This window comes from Solanum dulcamara, chromosome 3, assembly GCF_947179165.1.
Source record: "Solanum dulcamara chromosome 3, daSolDulc1.2, whole genome shotgun sequence".
Taxonomy (NCBI): Eukaryota; Viridiplantae; Streptophyta; class Magnoliopsida; order Solanales; family Solanaceae; genus Solanum; species Solanum dulcamara.
The window spans coordinates 69870850-69883288 of NC_077239.1; the positions used below are offsets into that span (position 1 = coordinate 69870850).

The window sequence follows — 12439 nt, forward strand, 5'->3', positions numbered from 1 at the left end:
ATGAAGAGAAAGAAGGGAGGAAGGAAGAGAGAATGGAGAATGATGATGGAGAACTTAGGTGGGAGGTTGATGAGAGAGAGAGAGTTGATTGACATTGAAGCGTTAGTTAGGGATGGTTTAATTGTGCAAATAATTAATTTAGGCTATTTTTTTAGAAATATGTGTATATGAACGTATTTTTTTCAATATATGGTATAAAACTCTTAACTAGCGGTAATATATGTAATTATTTTAAAATATAGATAGAATTAGAAAAATATAGATACAATTAATATATATGATAGTGATGTATGTATAATAAGGTAGTTTTTCCTGCCATTTATTTTGTTGTGGATCCATAAACTAGTTATGACACTAATGTATGTGATGATGAAAATTACACGGTTTGATAATTCATAATTTCAATTATGCTGTTATAAATTGATTGCTACTAATAATTTATGTTTGTAGTAACAAGTAGTATATAGTATGGCCAAAAGATGAAAAGAATAGGAACACGCCAGAGATGCACACCAAAATTCCTGTCCAAATTGTCATTTATCTTATCTTATTTATCATGTGCAGGTTGGAACCTTCGAGGTCTCCTCTATCATCCCCCTACCTTTTCGTCAATAGAAAATTAGACAATGATGCTATATGTCAATACATACCCCCTTTTTCAACCTCCACTCACTCCCAATTTCTTTGGTCTTCATTTATTCTTTTTCTGAAAAATATGTTTTCTATATAAATGCTATTACAAGAAGGGATTATTCTTGTCGAAGTTGTTCCACAATAGTTATTATTTACACCAGTAAATACATATATTTATGTTCCTACACATTGTAGCGGTCAGGGTGGAGCTACAATGGTGTCAGAGTGTCCAGTTGGATATCATTTGTCTGAAAATAATATTATATATATTGATAAAATTTTACTTTATATTGGTATATATAGTATTTGGAACACTCTTAGAAAACAAAAGAAAGCCCATATTGCAGTGGCTAGGACGGTCACGAAGCCACAAGTCGCCCAGGTTTGATTCCTGGTAGCCGCATCTTCTTGTTTTAAATTATTTGTAATTTATTGTCCAAAATTTGGAGATCCTACGTGAAATTTCTAGCCACGTCACTAGCGGAATCTAAGTTTGGCGTTCGTCAAAGAAGCTATGTTTTTATTAAATTTTGCCACTACTTTAGCTACGTACATGGTTGGACTTTCGATAAATTCATTTAATTTTTAGATCGTGATTTTAATTTTTAAAAAAATATAAGTATATATTCAAACGTTGATTTGAAATCATGATTTTATATCGCATGTCCAAACATAAGTTTAATTAATTGTCTTCTGTTAAAGTGTGAGAGTAGTACTAAATATGGTTTATTAGTATGTTGGATTAGTAATGCTATAATTAGTTACGCTAAGATTATTTTTTATCCACTCTTTGATTTGGCGTATCAAGAGTAGTTATATCTTTACCCTGCTTATCCATGTAATTATTAATATCATGATTTGCTATATATTAATTACACATCATATTTTAATACATGTATTAATTATACATAGGCTCAAAATCTTATCAAATACTTCCCCTTGTTTACTTTTAATTGTCAAATTTGAACTTGATACATCCATTAAGAAAATAATAATTAACCTGACTATTTTATCACATTACCCCTATTAATTGATGTTTAGTATTCCCTCTGTCCAACAATAGTTGTCCAGTATTGACTTGATACAGAGATTAAGAAGCAGTATATGATAGGGGTAACTTTATCAAATCATCCTTATTAAATAAAAGTCATCTAAACATTGAAAAATAAATATTATTTAATAACGAGGGTAAAATAAACACATCATGATAAATTATTCATTGATTTTATAAACTGAACAAATATTGTTAGACATTCCAAAAAAATATAGTGAACAAGTCAATATGGACGGAGGGAGTATAAAATCTTGAAAAATGATTGGGGAATAAGTAATTAATGCTAAGGGAAAAACATGCAAAAATAATTGTTTTTTCCTTGAAAATTTATTTTAAATTTTGGGAGTAGTGAATAATCTAAAGTGAATAGAGAGAGTAAACAATTAAATAATATCATACTAAGAGCCCGTTTGGATTGGCTTTAAGTTGGTCAAAACCAACTTAAAGCCCCTTTTTAGCTTTTGGACATGTTTGCCTAATGCTGACTTTAAGCCATAAAGTTCTTAAAGTCAGTCAAAAATGAAAAGTGAGGATTCCTAACTTTTTTTTTCCAAAGTGTTTAAAGTCATTTTCTTTGACCATGGAAATTACTTTTATATCCCTTATATTTTAACTAAATTTCCAAACTATCTTTTTTTATTCTTTTAACCCTAAAATTCACATCATAAGAACTTTTATCCAAACACTCAACTGCTTATTTATAAAAATAACTTTCAGCATTTTAAAGTTCTAAAAGCACTTCATACATAAAAGTTACTTTTTTTAAGCTCATCCAAACGGGCTCTAAGTAAGCATTTGGCCCCAAGTAATTTTGGAAAAAACTTTTAAAAAAATTGGAAACAAATGTTTATCCATATAATTTTTCATTACTTAGCAAATATATTTGGCAAAAATCCCAAATTGTCAAGTTCTAGAACTTGAGAACTTGAAAAAATTTAAAAATTTAAAAATTATCTCAAACTTTTATATTTTATAAAAACATCAATCATTTATTAATTCTAACTAAATATTTGTCTACCAACTTACCTCATTGCTTCGTCTTCTCGCCATCTAATCTAGAAATAAAAGTTTATCGGGAAGAGATTGTTCGTACAATGAAGAAAAAATTTATAAAAGAATAGTTTGTTATGACCTCCTCTGGAAAAGAATAGTTTGAGTGACAAGATTGGAAAAAAAAAAGAATAATTTGTTTTTAATTCAATTAATGTATCGCCCTTGTCCATATTGTTATTTTGTTATTGTTAATTATTATCAATTATGTTATAAGATTTTTTTTAACGGAACATGTTCATTAGAAATGATAACACAAACTTATGAGTATTTTTAATAATTTTTAGAATTTACAGATACAAAATAATAATTTTTGAAATTTCACCAAAACTTTAAAAAAATTGTGGTCAAAGTCATAATGAAACTTTACCCAATAATAATTTGTCAAAAATATTTTAAAACTTGAAGCCAAACGATACTTAATACATGCATTATGCTTTTTTAATGCATCCAACCAAACCACCTCTATTTCTTTAACACAACGAAAAGAGTCCAACAACGAGGAAGCAAAATAGACGTCAAAAGACCAATAATAATTGTGATAGCATGGAAATCTTCCTCTAATTTGAGTATTAAAAAATCATATCACGCAATATGAATTGAATTTGAATTGGTTGGAACTTAAATATGAATACCAAATACTCCACAGGATGGAAAAAAAAAATACATGCTGAAAGGCTGACATGCTGTACGGACATAATAACAATGGGAAATAAAGCAGGAATCATAGTGACAACGACTCAATTTTGAGATAAAGATAGCAAATGGCCTTTTCAGCTTTCAAATCACGGCACAAGCGCAGCAGTTCTCAACAAGATAGAGAGAAGCAAGTTTCTTTTTGTTTTGTCTTTCTTTTAAGGTGGTGTTCGAAGTCTTCATTGAAATTCAAACTAAATTCAGACCACATTTTATAGGGTTAATTTGAAGATGACGCTCCTAATATAATTTTTTTTTATATTTAAAATTTGAATTTAAAATCTCTGATCAAGAGTAAAACAATATCACTACTATACTGTGGCAGAGAAAAGCAAGTTAGTGCTTCACTCTATTCCTAGCTAGTGCTTTGCTTGCCATATTCCACTCCAATGAGACATGAAGTACCACATGCCCTTTCACAAGAAACGCAAAGTATCCATTTGTGGGCTAACCATTTGGCAAGAGGGGATTGTTTCGATGATAAGTATTTCTTAGTTTTAATCCTAAAAGCTTGTGAGTTTGAGTTATTAAAGAAGCAAAAAAGATGAGAACTCCTAAAAAGGGATAAAAGATAGCCTAACAACTCTAACCATTTTTTTTATCCGAAAGTTTACCATTTATTTCCAAGTTACTAAATTTAATATTTATGTAGATTTTTTATATCATCCATACTGCAGTATTTTGATTCGGTAAATACGAGTTAGGAAACTTACGAGTTTCTCCATAGCAAAGCAAATTTGCAGCAACCACGACTCGTGTCATCGATTATATATCGAAAATTTTCACGAAACGGATAAATCTCCTTTGTCCATAGCCAAAATATCCTTTAGGAATGCAGAGCGTTTCACTAACCCTAACCGTCAGCTAATGTGGAAAGACTATGTTTTTACTACACCCATAACACACAAAGATTAGGATTAAAGAGAAGGACGATAAACTAATGAGCTAATTAACACGCCTGGTAGGTAGACCCTACCTAATAGATATTTCCAACACCAAAACAATCCAACTAGTTGATATTATTTTTAGAAAAAATTTACTATGGAAAAAAGAAAATGCTTAAACAGAAATACCTAACTTCAGCCATTTAAATGCGTCTTTAGACACGTTTGGAATTTTTTTAGTGGATTAAAGATTACCCAAGGAGTGTGTTAAAGGCATTTCCGCGCTTAGAAAGAATAACTTTGAAGCGACGTATAGAATGATCAGCACCTTTCTTTCCCACCGGTTTCAGAGCCCTCTTTTTATCTAACTAAAAATATCGTATAAAGAAGAAACTTTTATGCCCAACAACTCCCATGCTTTCCGTTGGTCAATAACCAACTAAAATCTCTACACTTCTTACTCGACAGGACTTAGATCTGGTCTTTGAAGGAATCAAAAAAAGGAGAGACTGGTAGAGCTCTTCTTTGTCAGCGGCATTCTCCCTTCTATCTATCAACAATTTCATCATGGAACTTTCTCCCCGAGCTGCGGAACTAACAAGTCTATTAGAAAGTCGAATTAGCAACTTTTACACGAATTTTCAAGTGGATGAGATCGGTCGAGTGGTCTCAGTTGGAGATGGGATTGCACGTGTTTATGGATTGAACGAGATTCAAGCTAGGGAAATGGTGGAATTTGCCAGCGGTGTGAAAGGAATAGCCTTGAATCTTGAGAATAAGAATGTAGGGATTGTTGTCTTTGGTAGTGATACTGCTATTAAGGAAGGAGATCTTGTCAAGCGCACTGAATTTATTGTGGATGTTCCTGCGGGAAAGGCTATGCTAGGACGTGTGGTCGACGCGTTGTAAGTTGGAGAAACAAAGTTGAAGTGTCTTTCAAAAATAATCTCTCTATCTCTTCTATTACAATCTCTCTGTATCCACAAAACATAAGTAAGGTTTACATATACTCTACCTCCCCAAACCAATACATGTAAAATTTCACTATGTTGATGTTATTGTTGGAGCCAAGTATGTGTTAAGCCTAAAAGAAATGAAAGGCACAAAACAAAGTTGCTTAGATAATGCACATCATTCCCATTCTCAACTAAGGCAAAAGAGCAAACCATCAGTGACCATGTGGCAATTATTAAGCATATCTCAAAGGGACAAACCCCGGAATTTGACATACCAATCTGCAATAGCTCCCGACGCCCAAGACAGAGCTTCTTAATAGAGAAGGTAGTTTAAAATTCCTCTACAAACAGCTATTATTCTTATAAATTGCCTTGGCAACAAAACAAATGTAACGCAATCTTGACAGCTCAGCTAGTTGGCTTTTTACACTTTCACTTTGTTGATGGAGTTCAATCCCATCACCTATTTTTCCTTCCCTTACCCTTCACTTTGTTGGTGGAGTTCAATCCCATCACCTATTTTTCCTTCCCTTACCCTTCACCTTGTTGGTGGAGTTCAATCCCATCACCTATTTTTCCATCCCTTACCCTTCATCTTGTTGGTGGAGTTCAATCCCATCACCTTACCCCCAATGTTTATTTCAAAAACAAATAAATCTAACGTCCAACCAAAGACCTGTATCCTAAGTAGTGTGATTAAAAAATAAGCACAACAGATGATTTGCAAAAATGCTAACTTTTTTAAAAAAAAGAGTCATACTTTATGAGGATATTCTTACAATTAGGAAACCTCAAGTCTCACTGCATCATTATACATGAACCTGGCTTCGCATTTGCCTTTCCATATACCTAATAGACCTCCCAATTTTGAACTAGAATTTGGTCCCATCTGCACTTCAAAGTTAAATATGTACAGGAACAACTGAAGCTGGTCAAAAATAGAGTATGAGAAATTTCCCGAGGCTTGTGATGATCTTCTCTACTTGCTAGCATTTCTCTAAAGATCTCATGCATTTGCTGATTGAGATGGCAACCTAGGATGGTTATGTTCTCCTTCGTAAGTGACAATAAGCATCGAAGGTTCTTCCAAGCATCTCTCAACGTGTTTCCTGGCAGGACAGCCTCTCATACTGCTACACTTATAGTATCCCCTGCACAAGCCAAGGAAAGCTTTAGCTAACTTTCTGCTTCTCCAAAATAAACCGGATTCTATGTTTTACTTCAATCATAGAAATTGCACAGCAGAAGGAGCTACCAGCTAGCAGAAAAAACCTAAAAGCAAAGGTAACAATCTTTATGAACAAATCAATTATTACAACATCCCTTTTCAGTTGGCATAGATGTTACCAAAGATGATTTAAGTTAAACATGCCACACATTCAAGTAAAACAAAGGGGGAACATGAGCTCGTTGGCGTGTGAAAGATAAGATCAGGATATCTATGTGACAGAAAACAGCAGCAAATACAGACATCATAAACAACAAGACGGGTAATACACTAAGAAGCAATCACAGCAAAACCTTTAGTAATTCTATTGAGTAATAATTCAGTTTGAATTTGCAGACCGTAATGTTAATCTAGATGCATCTTACAGGAAAAAGGCTAGAATAATACCTAGGGTGCGGAGAACCTTTGATCGGTTTCTGTCCATATTTTCTCCAAGAATACTCATCCGGAGGAATATCAGCTAGTTTGTTACTTATAGCAGGAACCTTGATTGACCTCTTAACCCTGTGCTTCCTGTTAAAAGATAATCCAGAAAGTCTTTAAGAACATGGAAAACATAAAAGTATCAAAGAGGAACTATATGTAATATGATGCCTAAATTAAATTACAAACCTCTTCTTCGAACAATGACATCTGCCACTGCTTCCACATTTCACACTTCCCTCCTCTCCTCTTCCGGAGCACCTTTTCTTGTGTTGAAATGAGCTCTGATCCGCAGAGCGAGAAGCTCCAATAAAATGGAAGGCATTACTATCCAAGTTAGCAACGCTTCCGTCAATACTCAATGAGGAGACAAACGACCTAGTGGATGACATGGTTGGAGTACATGTAGAGCTATCAAAATTTAGACTAATCCCACTATTGCTACGCCGATACATCATATCCGCCTGCTGCTTCATTTGTTGCTGCTGAAGTTGATACCGCCTCTGTTGTTGTTGTTGTAGCTGCTGCTGCTGCTGTTGGACAAAGTGATAGCTTGACAAAGGTGTTTGTTGGGCTAACTGAAGAGGATATTTACTATGTGAGCTTAACTCCAATGAAGGGTGAGTCCTGTTTACATTAGAACCAATTTCCAGCCATGTATTTTCAGGAGAGGTGATAGGCATTAACTGAAGGGGTTTTGGCTGATCATCAATTTTACAACTTGGGTTCTCTAACAGGAGATTATGAGGAAAAGGGGTCAGAATTTTCTTGGCCTTTCTTACTCTTGCATGACCCAAACTGGAATTTAAGAGAGAGACCACTTTCTTGAACTTGTGAACAGCCTCTTCAGTATCTCTCACTAAATTTCCAAACTGTTTCTGATCATGAGGTTGAGATAACATACTAATAACTCTATGACAACTCTCAACAGCAACCCTGTTAGCTTCCTCAATCTCCTCCATCCAACCAAGTAAAAGAAAAAGATACAAGAAACAGAAAAGAGGAGCCCTAGTTCCTAAAAATAGAAGAAATTCTAACCAAATAATGCTAACACAAGAAAAAACTAGACACCCCTGAAATAATTCAGAGATACAACACCAACCATGAAGAAAGGTAAAATCTTGACAGCATAACAGGTGGGAAAACAGATAAAACTAGAAAAATCAACCAGAAAAACAGGACATACCCTGAAGGTGATTAATCAATCAGCAGCAAGCAGGCAGGCAGCAGGGCTATAACATTAAGCAAAGAAAGAAAACAAAAATAGACCTTTAGTTGGACTTATGGTGTCAAACCCTAGATTCTCCAATCTCCATAGGCCTGTAGTGATGGACAGAGAGGAGGAGTTTGGGAGGTGTGAAAGAGAAGACTTTGCTTAGCTAGAGAATTTTATATGTCCAAAAGAAAAATACAAAAGCTGCAATCTTTATTTTTTCAATCCACTTTTGCATTTCATTGCTACAACTCCATATGAGAAAGAGATTAGATTAGAGAGAGAATCACTAGTGAAGTAGTAGTAGTATTAATAAAAGTGAGTAATCAACATTTCTTCAACCCTCTGACAAAGAAAGAAAGAGGAGAGGATTTTGATTTACTACTACTCCACTATGCGAGAGGAGTACTAAGCTGCCGTTTGACATAAGGAATTAACATAAATAGTTTTGAAATAAAAAATAATTTAGTAATAAAATTTTGATATTTTATTTAATTGATAAATTTGAATAATTTATCTCATTATTTATATTATATTAATAGAATAAGTTATAGAAAATAGATGATTGAATAAATTATTTTAAAATAATTAATTTTAAAATAATTTATTTTCAATCAAACGACCTCTAACAGTATGATTGTTTTGATTATTCAGTAAATTATATATTTTACTTAATTCAAATAATATGATTGTTTTGATTATTCAGTAAATTATATATTTTATTTAATTCAAATAATATTTTTATAAAAATAAAATTACATCGATTAAGGTATTGATATTTTCTTGTAACGCATGATGAATATAGTAATGTTTGTTTACTTTAAAGGGAAACTGGGGTCTAATTCACAGATTTCAAAGGTTGGGTCCCAAAATTGGACCTTGTTATTCTCACATCTTTTTCTTCTTTGAAGTTGGTTTTCTATGTGCTTTTTTTACTACTTCCAACGTGGCTGGCATCTTGTCCTTTTCCCTACAAACAGAATCTTATTGACTTATTGCATCCAATCTAATTTTAATAAAACAAAATGGGTAACACTTCTCTCGTGTTCCATCCCACCTCAAATTATAATCCTTCACTTTCCTTCCAAATTCTTTTCTTAATTACTTCTTCCATCTTTATAAAAGAAAACTTAATTTATAATTTAAAACAATTCTTAAATATTATTTGATTGTAAATTATTTTATTTAAGATTAAAAAAAAGTTTAAAATTCAATTATTTTTTATCATAGTAAAATAAAAAAAAATTACATGGATTAAACAGAAAAAAGTGACACATAAAATAAGACGGAGGAAATAGTATTTATCTGAATCATTTGTTTGTCTTAATCTATTTTTAGTATTTTTAAAAAATATATATTTTTATTTTAATATTTTATACATATTTATCATAAAATTAGACAGAGAAAATAGTATTTATCTGAAGCATTTGTTTGTCTTAATCTATTTTTAGTATTTTTTTAAAAAAAATATTTTATACATATTTATCGCAAAATTAAATGATATTTTGAACAAATATTCCTATAGTTATATTTACCCTTACTCGTTAATAACTATATTTACCTCTCACACGCTAAAACTTTACTTTCAACTTTAAAAAGTCATGTGTCCTACTCTTAGGGGTCATTTGGTAGTTGGTTAGAGTTATGCATGATTGGTAATGTAGGAATTAGTTATGAGGAAATCTATATATATTATTTTACGAAGATTTTTCTTATAAAGAGATTATTTATCATTCATGTATTAGTTATTTCACATTCAACCATGCATAATACATTGATTCCCTTATGACTTATAAATTTATTAGGTATGTGGATTTCTAAATTGCAAACATTATACCATATTAATTTTATACATGAATAATTTACCTCCTAATCAATTATCAAATATGATATTATTTATACATAATTTAATAGATCAGCTACCAGACGACCCCTTATTGAAATAAAAAAAATCTATTTTTTTAGGGTTCACTGTGAAAAAAAATGTCATGACACGTGGGGATGATATTTTCGTTCAACAAAAAATGTGTTTAAAAAGAAATAAAATTATTGAGGTATTTTTGGATTAAATTATTGATGGCAGAGGCATTTTCGAATCAAACTAGCTATAAGTTGGGTATATTGTTGTTCAATTTTGCTTAATTCAAACGAACATTTTTAATTTTATTTTTGTACAATTTATTTAGTTGTGGATGCTTAAAACTAGTTGTGACCACTGTTTTAAAAGGTGGGGCATGAGGCGGGGCATTTTACTTACCACGGGGGGACGCATAAGCCACGAGGCATGGGCGTAACTCTCATGGATCTTTAAAGTTTTAATTTATAAAAGAATTAAATAATGTAATAATACAAAATTATGAAAAATGCAACAATTGTTTAAAATAATAAAAAAACATAATTAAGAAAACTCATAGAAAATAAAGCTTCTAACATGCTTTTACAAGTATAAATAATGTAATGATATAAAAGTTATTATGAGACGTAAATCAACTGTAATATCTTAATTTTCAAATAATAAAAGAATAGTTATTTATCAAAGTATATTACTATTATACTAAGCAGTTTACCTTTCTAAAGGAAAATAATTAATAAAACCTATTAGTATATCTACTCCATCATGAATAAAAATAAAATTACTTTCAAATAGAAAAATAATAAAATATGATAAATCTCAGTCATATGACAAAAACATGAAAACCAATGATAAGTGAAGATGTAAAATTTGGCTATGTATTTTTAAAAGAAATGTTAAGCAATACTCACCCTCACGGTGTTACCAAATAGTAGATATGCAATACTATGACTTATTTGATTAGTTACTCTCAATCTTCTTATTTCTATAGATGAAAAATTATCATCATCAATTCAATAAAAATTATGAGGGTCAACAACGTTAACTAAAAAAATTGACACATAATTTGTGTAAGATATGCTAGACGAGCCCCAAGCGTTGAGCATTGAGTGTATTTAGGGCGTAAAGTAGGATGTTTAGAGCATAAGTCTCACAAAACTAAGTCTCACACATGAGTCTCGTGACGTTTTATTAAAGCCCCGCCCCGGAGCAATATTGCCTTTTAAAAAATTGATTGTGACACAACTATATGACGATGAAAATAACTGTAACCATCTGAAACGTCATTATTTAAAAAAGGGCTTCTTGCGAAAGCACTTGGAATGAAGGGATGAAAATTTCGTGAATTAAGCTTGATCTAAACTAGTGTTATCCCACCATAGACGAAAATTTCGTGAATTAAGCTTGATCTAAACTAGTGTTATCCCACCATAGAGAGAATATTTCTGCCACAGCAACGCCGCCATAGCAGGATTGTGGAGACAAAATCTTTTTAACACGAATTCTTTTATTCTCCTTCTTTCGTTCAGTGGTAAAATAGACGAGGACTCAAAATGTTGTTCTCAGCTTGGAAAGAAGGGAGAGAAGGGTTCTTAGCACAAGGGTTCAGGCCTACCTTCATCGTTGCGCCTCCCGAAAGTCAGAAATTATGCTAGAATTCCTCAGCGGTTGCTTGGTGCCCAGGTAGGCTAAGTTTTCTTAACTGAGTAGTTATAAATCTATTTCCATTACATGATATATCATTGATTGACAGGAGATTTTATATCTATGCCTTCGGACACGGAGTCAGGATGGCTGAATATATAGTTATTTTTACCTAAGGCAAGAGAGTTTTATGGGGGTGTGAATTCTCTGTGACTTGAAATAGGTGATTAGTTCTTGATTAATAACATGAATAACTTCTACTAAGATTGTTGGTAATTCCTGAGAACAAGTGCGTAGCTATGAGGGGCCCAGTACTAATCTATGGCTATGTGCAAATATAAAGATATGTATATACGTGTGTGTGTGTTTATGTAACTGCCTGTGTGAATTATTATGTAATGCATATTCAGGGAATAATTGTTGAATGTGTGTAACTTCATATTGATAACGTTATGCAATGAACTTGTCTAATTTACTTGTGGTCTTAAGTGTAGTTATTGCATTGTGAGTTGTGTTTGTGATGTGTGATTTCATGTATGTGGATCGGGTGTCTCGTCTACACATTTGAATCGGATATCACACCGGTACAATTGAAACGGATGCCACGCCAGCACATAATTAGATCGGCACCATGCTGGCATACTAACTATATTTGGGATCGGACACCATACTTGTATACTAACATTTTTTATGTGAATTCAATGAGAGGACTATATTGTGAATGATCGTGCTCATGTGTGTATAATAAAATGGAGGTAGGAATTGAAGGTCCGAGGGGCCTATATTCGTAATGAGGTAATATATCT

At 32.3% G+C, this 12439-nt stretch overlaps 2 protein-coding genes across 2 annotated transcripts; one reads left to right on the forward strand and one right to left on the reverse strand.

The window, feature by feature from the left end:
• Window positions 1-4884: 4884 nt before the first annotated feature.
• LOC129883641 (ATP synthase subunit alpha, mitochondrial-like) lies at window positions 4885-5226 on the forward strand. Its single transcript, XM_055958259.1, has one exon. The coding sequence runs from the start codon at window positions 4885-4887 to the stop codon at window positions 5224-5226; it is 342 nt and encodes a 113-aa protein (XP_055814234.1).
• Window positions 5227-5993: 767 nt separating this feature from the next.
• Window positions 5994-8525, reverse strand: LOC129882769 (probable WRKY transcription factor 21). The gene is made up of 3 exons (XM_055957212.1): window positions 7114-8525; window positions 6889-7014; window positions 5994-6424 (listed from the first exon to the last, which is right to left on the reverse strand). The coding sequence occupies exons 1-3, from the start codon at window positions 7884-7886 to the stop codon at window positions 6280-6282; spliced, it is 1044 nt and encodes a 347-aa protein (XP_055813187.1). The 5' UTR covers window positions 7887-8525; the 3' UTR covers window positions 5994-6279.
• Window positions 8526-12439: the final 3914 nt, after the last annotated feature.